Source organism: Podarcis gaigeae (assembly GCF_964106915.1).
Source record: "Podarcis gaigeae genome assembly, chromosome: 3".
Classification (NCBI taxonomy): Eukaryota; Metazoa; Chordata; class Lepidosauria; order Squamata; family Lacertidae; genus Podarcis; species Podarcis gaigeae.
The window spans coordinates 32,392,487-32,406,097 of NC_139680.1; the positions used below are offsets into that span (position 1 = coordinate 32,392,487).

General features: G+C 42.2%; 1 protein-coding gene across 1 annotated transcript; it reads left to right on the plus strand.

The window, feature by feature from the left end:
- Positions 1 to 825: 825 nt before the first annotated feature.
- On the plus strand, positions 826 to 13,232 carry LOC310841173 (uncharacterized protein; the record flags this gene model as incomplete). The annotated part of the gene is made up of 7 exons (XM_083731760.1): positions 826 to 882; positions 5,282 to 5,488; positions 6,268 to 6,522; positions 9,314 to 9,403; positions 10,037 to 10,114; positions 10,949 to 11,044; positions 13,055 to 13,232. Coding segments are annotated over 7 exons (936 nt in total), but the record flags the coding sequence as incomplete, so codon positions are not given.
- Between the last annotated feature and the right edge of the window lie 379 nt (positions 13,233 to 13,611).

Genomic DNA, 13,611 nt, shown 5'->3' on the forward strand with positions numbered 1-13,611 from the left:
ATGGGAAGAGCTGGGCATGCATATGGAAGTTTCAGTAACCAGTTTTCATTCTTCAAGAACACTTTTCTTCTCCCTTTGCACACACGCTTGGCTAATTAGCTGTGGCATGATAACAATCCTAGCTATGCCTCCCAGAAATCAATTAAACTTACTCCCAGGTAAGTGGCGTTCAGATTGCAGCCTGATTCAGTAGCGAACAAGGGCATGGCCAATGCAGCGTAAACAATGTGCAAGAATATTATTGATCACCACAAAACTTGGGTTGGCATAGCATCTAAACAATCTAAACAAGGTTGTTCCACCCAGGAGGGCTATTTCATTAATGCCCTGTCTGTGGGTTTTCTGGACGCATCTGATTGGCCAATGTGTACTGAGATTGAGTATATGCTGGCAAGATGTAGTGTGCTGTGTGGTCCTGCCACTGAAAAATGGTAATACCCTTTCAGATCTGTTACAGGACGGGGCTGAGGAAGCTATTGATGTGAAGACAGATGTGAAGACAGCATTTGCAGGTTAGAACATCTCTTCTGCTCCTTTGCCTTTGCTTATATAGTATTAATATTTAGGCCACTGATGCCATGATGTAACAGAGGAACAGGATGGTGTAACTCTGCCTTGCTTTGTTCATTTTCTCTTTGACTATATTTTTCAGTACATTTTTTTTCCTGCACATCGCTATCTGTAGCTACTTCTCTTCAAGATGTGCTTCTAGGGAAGCACAGCTATCCTAGCGTGCTTATTAACTCCACACTGTGCAATTTTGGGGCTTGTGCCAGCATTCCTCGCTTTTTGCTATCCTAATTCTTCCCGTTTTAATTTCTTTGCAGACCAAGATCTGAAGGAGTTCCTGGTGCAGAGTTCCCTGGTTGTTGTTCTAAAAATGTTAATGTCTAATAACTAGGTGTTTGTAAATCAATCATCATAGTAGTAGAATAGCACTAGAATTAATATTTAAAGCTCAATGATTTTTTTTTATAATGGCTAATAAAGTTGTTGAAATAAAGTGTGCTTGTTTGCATGATGGTGGTGGCATTGGACGAGGCAAGCTCCTTTTGGACTGTTTTTTTGTTTTTGCTAACTGAGAGAAGTAGCTTTTATCTCTTACACGCTCTGACAAAAGTAGGATATGAGGTAGCTGCACCCGCCCTGTCCTGATTCTTTGTCATTAAAGCGGGGGGGGGGGAGGGAGGCCAAATGGGGCTTCAAATTTGATATTCTATGGGTGTTTGTTTGAGGGCAAGGGGCGAACCAGACCAGGACATGAAAGGGTGAGAGACGTTATAGCTACCTCCTTGCACTTTTGGCAGCTGCCCAACGCCACTCATTTCCCCCACACATCACATCAGCGGGAGTGTCGCGTTGAGCTTGTGGGACCCTGTCCCCCTCTTGCATATCTCTTTCTTAAAATCATGTGTTGAAATCATGTGTCAATGGTATTGGATGGCTGACACTTTTGCTCGTGGTTCCTTTCCTTCTGCTCTGCCATCTGATGCACTAAGCTCTCATCCTCTGCTTGCAGATTTCATTGTCTGCTTCAAGGTATGGCTCTCCTGATGTACATTTAGGTGACATTCTGGCCTTTATGGAAAGAAAGCTCAGTGGGCAGAGCACACGCAGAAGGTCCTTGGTCCAGTCCCCAGAAGCCCCACGCTGGGCTTGGAAATAACCCTACTGGAAGCTCCAGAGAGTTGCTGTTGGCCAGTGTAGATGATATTGAACTAGATCAGCGGTTCTCAACCTGTGTGTCTCCAGATGTTGTTGGACTACAACTCCCATCACCCCTGAGCTCTGGCCTTGCTAGCTAGGGGTGATGGGAGTTGTAGTTCAACAACATCTGGGGACCCACAGGTTGAGAAAGGCTGAACTAGATGGACCTAAGAGCCCGACTCTGCTTCCTGCCCTGAAACCATCTTTGGGATTCACAGCCCTGAAGGAGTTGCAAGGGTGTGCCTTATTTCTGCTCCTCATGCTGCATGGCTCCCTCTAGCTTGCTTGTGCTCTTCAGTAGCTTCTACAGCAGGGAGCCTTTGCTACACACGGAGGCTCCTTGCACTGTTGAGAACCCCAGGAGATCGGGGTTGTCGATCACAGCCCTCATTTTGTGCTTCCATGACTATAACACGTCTGCGGGGGCCTCGGGCCTGAGAGTCAAATGTAGCCCTTCCAGCCTTTATCTGATGCTTGTAACTTGCTCACTGCTTCACAACCTAGCTTTTCTGCTTGACTGGAATGTGCCTCTGATTATGCCTCTTGCTTGTCTGGATGTGTGTGTGTGTGCAGAAATGACACTACTGCACAAAGGTAAAATAGCCATCAGCTGCTCCACACACTTTTCCACCTGCTCTCAGAATGTTGCCCAGAAGGGAATGTCGCCCTCAGGCTGAAAAATGTTCCCTACCCCTGCTGTAATGTCTGAAGGCTCACATCAGTCTTGGTTGCAGTCTCTCCCTAATACCTGCTAGCTAAATAACTTTTCACAGTGTTTAGTTACAGCACTTGGCAGTGATCATCTGTGTTTGTATCAGCAGTAATAAGGAAGCTCCTTACCCTCCTCCTGCTTCCATAGATCTCTAAGCTGGTATAGCAACGTACTTTCTTTCCCAGCTGGTCTGATGATACAGATCATGGGCTTGCCAATTGGTTCCATGCACACTGTGGAACATGGCTTGCTTGCCGGATGGCTTGTTTCTCTGCACTGGGAAGCAAAGGGTAACTGTTTGCCCTGATGAAGGATAAGCATCCTGAAGCTCAGTGTCTACCCATCGCAGGGCTTCTCCCTCGCTTTGTGTAAGGGGAAACAAACTGTGTTTGGCTGACTCAACAGCTGGTTTGCTTGCTTCCAGGTTTCTCATCATGGTGATTTCTGTTGCTGCTGTGAGATGACTGTATGTTCTGGTTAGGTCCTGAACAGCTCACCTTAAGCTTGTAGTTACTGGTTCCTTTGAGTCTCTTTTTGTTCTGTCAGCAGGCATGCTTAGGCACCCTGTCTGCCTGGGCTCCTGCCTTGCTGGTGAGGATGGTGGTGGAGGAGGAATTAGGCTACACCTGCTATATCATAGTTGTGGGCCTGACGGTATTTCCTTCCTTTGTAACCAGCGTAGGTTTCTGAAACGGCTGTGTCTTATGGTTGAACCCATCTCTTCACGGGTGCCATTTTGGAGCATCTCATTTGGTTTTCCCCAACTCAAACTTGAGTTTAATTCATAAACAGATTACTTCAACCAGCTCCAAAGTTGCTTGAGTGCCACTCCTTGATCAAACATTTCCTCTTATCCTGACAAAATCTGATGCCATAACACAGGGATGGCTGTGTTGCTCCCATCATTGCCAAAAGATTTTGCATTTCTCTGCCCCAACCCTGTTCCTCTCTCAGCTATATCTCATAATAACCAATCAAAATATTTATTACTGTCAACCAAACATTAATGAAAATATAATAATCCAGAGAGGGACCATCAGTGTGTGAATGCCGTTAGAAGTGTAAATTACTTAGTACTGAACAGAGCTTCTGAAGAACCAGATTTTTCATGAAGTATGTGAATCTTTTAAACACTTAAAGAGGTACTCAGAAAAATAACCCGCAAATCCCTTTTTATGTATTTTGTGTGTTTAAACTAAGTGTTCTGTTATGTCAGCCCATTTGGCTTGAATTGCTGTGGGCAAACAGTCCATTTTCTTTAGAAGACGTTGGCTAGAGACAGATTCCTTTGACTCGCACTAGAGTCTGCTTACCTAGTGTGAAGTGTTTCACCATGCCACTGTCTCTGGCTATAGAGATAATAAATGTTTCATAGGATCCAGCAATTGGAGATGAACTAGGAAAATCTGTTGCGTTTGTTTCTTGCAACAGAATCCACTAGATGGTGCCATAACAGACACATTGCTGGAAGTTCCATTCATTGTTTGTGTATCACACAATTACACTTCCCATATGTGTATATATGTGTTTGTGTGTAGAGTTTGCATAAATTTGTAATTTGCATAAATTAAAGATATTTAATGATCTGATCCAGTCCTCAGTGAAGATAGTGGAAGGCTGTTGCTTTGGATATGCTTGCCATTTTTTGTCTTGTCACATGTCTGGAGATTTCCTGAGTGTTTGCCTTATTTATAGCGATTAAGACCACCTAAATACTGCTTGTAGTTACCAAATATCCTAGATTTTTTCTATAGCCCACCAATTCCCAAGAACTATGAGTGGATAAAAAGAAGAAATGTAACATGCTGAAGTTATCACTCTGCTGTTTGAACAAGACTTATGTATTGTTAAGACAGAGGTCTTAACTCAGTCTCAGGAAAACAAAATGAGGCATAAGTTATGGGTCCAGGAGGAGAAACAAATGAATGCTCCTGAAATATGTTGTTTTACCTTTGTCTTTATCATCTGGATGTTTTAGGCAGTCATCAAGAATGGCACCACATAGGCCCAATAGACTATTAAGTCTACCATAGTTGATAAGCCTATTGATAGCAGGTGTTTCTTATGAATTTCCAAGCACATTTGTCATCAGAGGCAAAAGTAACTTAGAAGTTACTTTTTCAACTCTTTTTGATCCAATCAGTCCTGTGAGGCTAATAAAGGTTCAAGAGGCTTGTGAAGAAGCTGAACTTTGTTGCAAAGTCCATAGCTCTTGTACAGTTTGATTGCCGGAAGTATCAAAACATTTAAGACGAAACTTTGACAAATTTGGTAGATCGGTTTTAAGATTAGGTGTCTTCTTGGGGACATGTCTGTATCTGGGAAGTTCCCTTGAGCTCATCCATGCCACTGCAACCCCCCCTCCACATATTGTGGATGGAAACATCCAAACTTATGTTTCCATTTATGCATTGTGTGAATGATGGGGAGGGATAGAGCACATGGGAAGGGTAGGCTAAACAAGCCTTGAGATGGGGCAGATAGCTCACGTTTCTGGATAGGCTCATCTCTGCATGGCATCTCTCTGTCCAACAAACTAAGAATTTACCAATAGCTACTGATGAAAGTGAATGTCTGTGTGTGTCCCCCAGCCTCCAGTGGTCCTATTGTTCTGGCAGGCAACAGCATCTTCTAAGTTGCTCACTATTGTCCAACCTTGTTGTCATCAGATAGTGACTCCATTCATTTCCCACAGCCAATGACTGGCTGACTTAGCAACACACCTGATAAGCCTGTGCTTGACTGGATGCCTGGCAAACTTGAAGTCATCTGTTCTAGCTTGTGTCCAATTAGCAGGCATCCTTTTTGAGTGCCTGAACTCTGTACTGAATTAAACTCTTGTGCTTTTGCTCTTCCATGCAGGACTCTGTTAAATGGCTTCCCAAGTCTCCTAAGCTACATGGCAGTCATAACTGGAATTCCCAGGGTTCTCGCTGGGGCTCTTTGAAGGGAAAGGAGAATGTCCAAGGGTGCAGTCTGTACAAATTCAATTCGTCCAACGAAAAATGGAAGGAAGGGCGGATCAGCCCCGAACAAGAAGCTGAGGAGCTGGAGGATCCTGATGAGGATGTAAGTGCCAATCCAGCAAAAGATATGCTGCACCCTCCTGCAGCCATATTCAGGCTTGAGGAAATCAAAAGAAAAGAACCAAGGAGAGAAAAAAGAAATTATGCTGGCTAATGTTGTAGATTCTGAATGTTATTAGGAAGTAATAACATTCACAGATTTTCTAGCAGTATGATAGCCCTTGACCTCATTGAAATCAGTCCAATACTCATTTACATGATTGCTGCATATCAGAAGTAGCTGAAAAAATAATGAAAAGTTTGAAGGGCAAAAGAACAAGAGATTCTGGAACAGGAAATAGAGGCTGTGGTGTGTGAGAGAAACTGGGTGGTATTCATCTAAATTTTACACATAGAAATTAATGGACCTAACTTATGTTCATAATTTCAATGGGTCTATGCTGAGTAAAATTCACTAGTTTATTTTGACATATATCAACTATCCCTAGTGTATGTCCAGAACAGACAATTTTGTTCTTCAGATTTTCACAGGATGAACTGTACAATGCCAATCCTCACTGTTGACTGATAATCTTGGGATTTTCACAGCAATGTAAATTTGCACATAGACATCTGAGTTGCTGTCAGAAACTGTTGATTTCAGAGCTTGAGCTGAGATTCTCTGGATTTGTGGAAAACATATAATCCTGGCTATACCTTCAGAAGTGAGAGTGAAGCTACACAAGCAGCTCTGTCTGCCTTTCATGCCTTTTCACATTTACTGTGGTCTGGTTCCCACATAAAGCTAAGCCATGGTTTGTTTGTTTGGTTAAATTTGCACAGGAGCCTATATCCAAATTCTCTGGGAGTCTCTTTGACTCTGGAGACAACCTTCGAGATCAAAGAAATGCTAGAGTCACTTTTCAACAGGAAAGGCAAAAAGTGGCAACCAAGTCAAAACCCTTCCCAGTGGCCAACAGCAAACCACAGGTTCCAGTTGCAGCTGCAAACAGCTTCCCAACGGATGGCAACAGGTTTTCAAAGGAAAGCAAGGAGCAGATCCCAGGAGCTGCAGATACAACACAGTCACCCTTGAAGGTAACCCATGAGCAAGAAGAAGCATTTGCCTCTTGGTTCTGCCTTCTAGAATGGAATGCTAATAAATGGAACAGTCTGTATTCATTAGCTCCCGCTCCGGCGGGAAGGTAAAAGGCGTTTCCGTGCGCTGCTCTGGTTCGCCAGAAGCGGCTTAGTCATGCTGGCCACATGACCCAGAAACTGTATGCCGGCTCCCTCGGCCAATAAAGTGAGATGAGCGCTGCAACCCCAGAGTCGTCCGTAACTGGACCTAATGGTCAGGGGTCCCTTTACCTTTACCTTCCTAGTTCCCTAAAGTAGGCCCACACTCTCAGTTACTTTTATACAAGGCAATGTGTGTGAGGGAAAGGCACTCTTTCTAAGTGGAGGTAAAGAAGAAGAAGGCTGAGAAACCAAAGTTGGTGAATAACTCTGGATAAGCTTGGATGCTGTTGGAGAAGTTTACTGATGTATGTGTTTTCGAACTGGCTTAAAATTTATCAGTGGCTTGATCTGAACAAATTGGAAGATGAAACTGTTCAGGGCACAGAGAGATGGCATGCTTATCTTGCTTATGTCTGGGAGGACTTTTCTACTTCTGTTCTTGCACCTGGTAAAGACCCACCATTGCTTCTTGAATTAGTAGTTGCAAATCTTAGATTATGAAGCTCAGATCATATTTCGCCCCAGGGATTCCTTGTTGTACTCACCATACTACATATTACCATAGGCAAACCTTGATTGAACACCCCATCTTCAGAGCTTACTATTCTAGAGTGATTGTTCTGAGGTAGCACCTTTCTGCATGGGTCCCATGTATAGGACCTTTCTTGCAAAGGTCACACGTTTAAGCATCCCGTATTCTTAATTTTTTTTTGTAGGGAGCTTGCCATTCTGCAGCATAGTAATGTTCTCTAGCCTAGTAAGCTTAGCAACTCACCCAAACCTGGGAACATGGTTAAGGTCTCTCCTTCTCAATCACAGCCTGTAACCACAGGACAAACCCAAACTGTGGTTAAAGAGAAGAGACCTTAAGCTCACCCCTGGGTTCGAACAATATATTAAGTGAACCTTAGCTTGGCGAAGGAGGAGTAAGATGGCCGCAATCTCCTCATTGGGAGTCAGCACATTACTGTGTTCACGCTAAGCCCTGGTTTGTCTTAGCACGATGTGTGAACACAGCCTACAGTATATATGACATTTGTTACAATGAAAGTGAGGTGGATCAATCTCTGACTTTAGACTTGTCAAACTCAATCCACTTGCACTTTTGATTAATCTCTTGGAAGTAATAAATTAATAAATACTGCTTTGGCAGGAGAGGTACGAAATAAATTTGATACATAAAATGAACAACAGAAAGTTGATAAAAAAATAAAATAAACACAAGCCTTCCTCCAGTGTTGCAAAATACAGGGAAATAAAGATGTGAAGTGAGGGGCTGGTAGTTTAAGAGCCTGGTTTTCCAGAGTACTAAAATGAACGGACAACTTCACAGATAGAAGAAGCCTTTGCCCACTTCAAGACAGTTGCCTTAAGTGTTGGTGGAGGAGGGCAGAGCTAGTGTGCTCATCCCACCCCTATGTCTTTATTCCCCTGTATTTGTAATGCCTGGAGAGATCTTCCATTGATTTCTGATGTTGCTTTGTTTCCTCCTGAGTGCTTGCAATGCTTCCCAGTGGATGGGCATCATCCTCAGAAGAAAAAACCCAGATGTGTTATGGGAGTGTTGGGACAGCTTTGGGCATGCAGACCTTACTAGCTTATTTTAAACTGCATCCTATAGCCACATCCCTTGAAGCAAGCCCCACTGGGACTTATTTGGAGTAGATCTGTAGAGGATTGTATTGTTGACTAAATTAAGGAAAAATATTCATGGATTAACGTCCCAGAAATTGTGACTTGTCTTATGCTTTCACTAATTACATTTTCTAAACAGACAAGATGGATGTAAACTATTAAAAATAATTGTTAGAGACGTGAGTGCTAGAAATCTGTGCTTTAAACTTATGCAAAGGAATAATTTGACAGCTTCTTGGTCAAACAATGCATTTTTAAAAATTGAAGCTGGCTTTGATCATTAAAAGGATTTATTTTTTTTACATTAGGTAAAGGTAAAGGGACCCCTGTGTAAATGTTGTGTTTTGAGCACCTAATGGTATACTACTTTGTACTGCCTAATGGCATAATTCATTTTAACTTATTGTTAAATTAAGAGGCTAACTAATAATATGGGGTTGGATCCAGACTGCCCTGTTTGATGCAGAACCGTTGAAATCTATAGCCCTGATGACTAATTCTGAATCCAGACTGCCATCATATACTGCCTACATTCATTATGCCATCCCAAAAATAAGCTGTCACATTGCAGTTTGTGTTGACAGTTGATACAGGTTCCATTGCATTGCATCCCAGATCACAAGATGGAGGAAACTGGAGGGAGAACAGGTGGGAGGGTCAATGCTGGAGGGTTTGGGTGAATCTGCTGGGGTTGTCTCCAATTCCTTCGCACTTCCTCAATAACTTCCGTCTTCCAGGAGTCATAAACAAATATATCTTAGAATTTATTTAATGGGGCTGCCATTTATGTTGTATAAGTATTCTTCTGGTTCTGTGCCACCACGTTTAAAAAGGTGATTACTGCAGCACAAGCACTGCTGAGATCTCTGTTTATTTTGAACGAAACAGCATTTTCCATGTGTGTGTGTGTCGTGCATGAGTTTCATTACTTGTTGCTTGTCTAATAAGAATGACTAAGTGTTGTGTTTGCTTGTTAACTGCCTATTCAATATGAACTACAATTCTCTTCCAGATAACGATTACTGTGTGCAGTCAAATGGGGAGTCTTGGTATTAGCATTGCTGGTGGAAAGGGCTCATCTTCATGTAAAGAAAATGATGAGGTGCATTTCATTACTCACACATTTTCCAACTACTAATTCTTTGTTGTGAGAGACCAAAACAGTCGTCCTCCTGTCTTGCCATTGTCTCGTTGGAAGTCATTACATGGCAGCCTGTCTTAATAAGAAAAGCAGAAAGATTAGCTTATGCTGAACCTCAGAATAATCACATGAATTTCAACTTCTTGGGGGATGACTAAAATAATATTTGTTTGTTTGTTTGTATACAAAGCCCATATGTTGGAAATGCCATTACCAGTATCATTTCCCAGCTTGATTCAAGGTGACTCTACTTGCTTCTATGCTAATGCAAGTATCACACCTGTTCATTTCACAATTGCTCCTTGCTCTTGGGGCAGTGTCTCCGTGTCATCATGCCACAAAAACATTTCTGTTCATGGTCTCAAATCTCTTCCCAACTCAGCACACCTGATTCTGGCCCTCTTCTCTCCCAAGTGAATTTTTGGTTTGATCTTACTAGCCCGGGAAGGCTGGCTTCAATTTTTGTTGTTGTGGCCACCAAAATAACTGGTGTCCGTATAATTTTTAAGGCAGTTTTTTTTTCTCCCTGTGCGCTTAGTAATGCATAGCTAGCAAAATAAACTCCCAGGTCTGAAATGTCTTATTTCTCCCCAGGGAATCTTAATAGCACATGTGTCCAAAGATGGTCCACTTGACTTGGCTGGGTTACAATCCGAAGACAAAGTTGCGGAGGTATAGAGTCTTTGCTTTCATATTTCACTTTATGAAATGCTCTCCTGGATGCAAGGTAGGTTAGGTGGGTTATTAAAGGTCACTTAATACTGAATTGGCGTTTCCGTGCGCTGTGCTGGTGCTGGCTCGCCAGAGCAGCTTCGTCACGCTGGCCACGGGACCCGGAAGTGTATCCGGACAGCGCTGGCCCCCGGCCTCTTAAGTGAGATGGGCGCACAACTCTAGAGTCGGACACGACTGGCCCGTACGGGCAGGGGGTACCTTTACCTTTACCTTTACCTTTAATACTGAATTAAGCTCATTAGTTGTGGCCTACCCTCTTTCAGCAGTGTATTTTAGCAGATGGCCTGTACTGAAAGAAAATTGCTCTCTTCTTCTGTGAGAAAATTTTCAATTGTAAGTTGCTCTTGGTTACTTTTTGTAAACAAAAAAGGTGACTAAAATGCCAATGCTAATAATAATATTATGAACCTAGGTCCAGTGCTGCCGAAGACTTAACTTTTCACCCAGACCTTTAGATGAATCTGGTGGCATGCTTCAGTTGTTGGTTGTTAGGTTCTGGGCTGTACAGTACCTCTATTTATTTTGTCCTTTCATGATGTCTCTGGTCTGTAACGTTTCTACTGTAACTTATTCTGAGGTGACTTTCAATAATGAAGAGTGGGTAAGAAATTCTTTGAGTAAATAATGGCCGGGAGAGAGAGAGAGAGAGAGAGAGAGAGAGAGAGATGCTTTTTTCACTTGCTGAATAAACATTATGGTTCCAGGTTTCTTCACCTGTTTTAATAATGCCTGAAAAGTGAATTGGCTATTTTTCTTCTTTTTCTTTTTAAGGATGCCCTTATATCAGAACCCAGCACACCTGATTCTGGCCCTTTTGAGATGCCATCCAAAAGTGGACCATTCCAGACAGTAAATCATGTTATAACAGTAAGTAATGATGGAGGAAGATATTTATGCATTAATAGTGTCTGAAGAGGTGTTACTATTATGTTTTGGTAAAATATAGCTTAATCTCCCCTCCCCAGAAAAAAAAAATCCCTGTTTTTATTTATACCCACCTACCCCTGAATGGTAAGTTATCTGTCTGGTTCTTGTACTGAATTAAAAACAACCCACCAGATGTCAGTGTTAGCCTGGGCTCTTGTCAGAAGGTTTCAAATGCATCATCGACTTTGGAGAATGAATACTATTTACCAATAGTTAGAATTAGTTAACATTCTGCTTCTTCTCCCACCCCCACAAAAAAACATAGGGACAAATTTAAAGTAAAACAGTTGAATAGATAGTAGTGTGTAAAATCCTTCAGGCACACAGCTCTTCTCCAGAAAAAAATGGAAATATGCCCTGTTGCAATAGCATTAAAATACTTGCTTCAGCACTTAATAGTTTAGCAAAACAGCTCAAATCTTCTCTAACTTTAATTCTGATTTATATTAGTAGATTAGCAAATATTAATACAGTCGTATCTTGGATCCTGAATGCTTTGCGAGTCAAATGTTTTGGCTCTCAAACGCTGCAAACCCAGAAGTGAGTGTTCTGGTTTGCGAACGTTCTTTGGAACCCAAACATCTGACAGAGCTTCCGTGGCTTCTGATTGGCTGCAGGAACTTCCTGCAGCCAATCAGAACCCACGCCTTGGTTTCCAAATGTTTTGGAAGTCAAATGGACTTCCAGAACGGATTCCATACAACTTCCAAAGTATGACTGTATACCCTAATGCCTAAACCATTCTAATAAAAAATGCAGTAACTGCTGAAAATTATTGGTTCTTTACATTTAGAGAGACAGTATTAAATATCAGTAGATATCAATCCAATGTCCCTCTGGTTACTGAGAAAACCACAAGAGAGAAAGACATAGAGGATGGATGTTGTAGGCAGATTCTGCAAATAATACAGATCCTGAAAGGGATTGCTGTGGCGCTGTGGTCTAATCCGCCGAGCCTCTTGGACTTGCTGATCGTAATGTTGGGAGTTTGAATCCACATGATGGGGGTGAGCTCCTGCCAACCTAGCAGTTCAAAAGCATATCAGCAAGAGTAGATAAATAGGTACTGCTGCAGTGGGAAGGTAAACAGCGTTTCCATGCTCTTTGGCACTTGTCACAGTGTTCTGTATGCCAGAAGTGGTTTAGTCATGCTGGCTGCATGACCCGGAAATCACCACTCAAGGTGTCTTGTAACTTTCTAGTAGTAGTAGTAGTAGTAGTAACAATAACAATTTCATTATTTATATGTTGCCTATCTGACTGGGTTGCCTCAGCTACTCTGGGCAGCTTCCAGCAAAATATAAAAACACAATAAAACATCAAACATTAAAATCTTCCCTATACAGGTTTGCTTTCAGGTGTCTTCTAAAAATCATATAGTTGTTTATGTCCTTGACATCTGATGGGAGGGCATTCCACAGGATGAAGGCCATCTTCTTGGTTCCCTGTAAGTTCGCTTCTTGTGCTGAGGGAACCACCAGAAGGCCCTCGGAGCTGGCCCTGTGTTTGGGCTGAACAATGGGGGTGGGCCGAGGCCATTTAGGACTTTAAAGGTCAGCACCAACACTTTGAATTGTGCTCGAAAGCATACATTCTAAAAAATAGAATGAAAAAACCCAGCAATATAAAACCATCCATCAAAACCCCATATATAATCTGAGCACAGACCCTCTCTGGTCCTACCCCAGCCATATTTCCACTGTAGGTGGGCCTCTCCTTCCAATCTGAGGAAGAAGGATATGAGAATAGACTATTCCTAAGCTATCCAACATTTCGGGAACAGTTAAGCATTCAGGGAATATCTGGAAAATTCATGACATTAAAATTTGCAAGGGAGATCTGTGTCAGAGGAGAGTTCTTGGCAGCAAATGAATGTTAGCTTCTAGATTCTCTTGTGCAATTCACTTCTCTTCCCTACCCCCTTCCCTGCATTCTTTTACTGTATCCAAGATACCTCGAATCATCCTAACACGCCCTTCCACTTCAGACGAAGACACGGACCAGTTAGCGCAAGACCCTGATGACTTTGAGCCCGAGGAGACGGACAATTCAGAAGGCCATCTCTATTCAGACTGTTTAAACAATGCTTTTTACCCCCCTTAATAAATTATTCTTTTTAGAAAAAAAAGTTTTTCTGTTGCATTGAATATGGTTTGTGAACTGCTCAGATTTATTCATATTTTTAAAGGGTAGAGCTAGGTAGAATGAGATAGCCTAAGGAGCCTGCTGGCAGTAGATTCAGAGGTTTGATGAGCTAGATTACATTTGCAGGCCAGATGTTCTCCATCTCTGATTTAAGCCAATACAACGGAATTGAATTTTCAGCAGCCCAAAATCTACTGGTATGCTCAATTAATATGCCTTGAATTGTGCTTGGACTGGGATTTATAAAAACTGATATACTGAGTGAATTGTAGTGTACATAGAATTGTAGGGTTGGAAGGGACCCTGAGGATCATCTAATCCAGGCATAGGCAAACTTGGCCTTCCCGATGTTTTGGGACTAC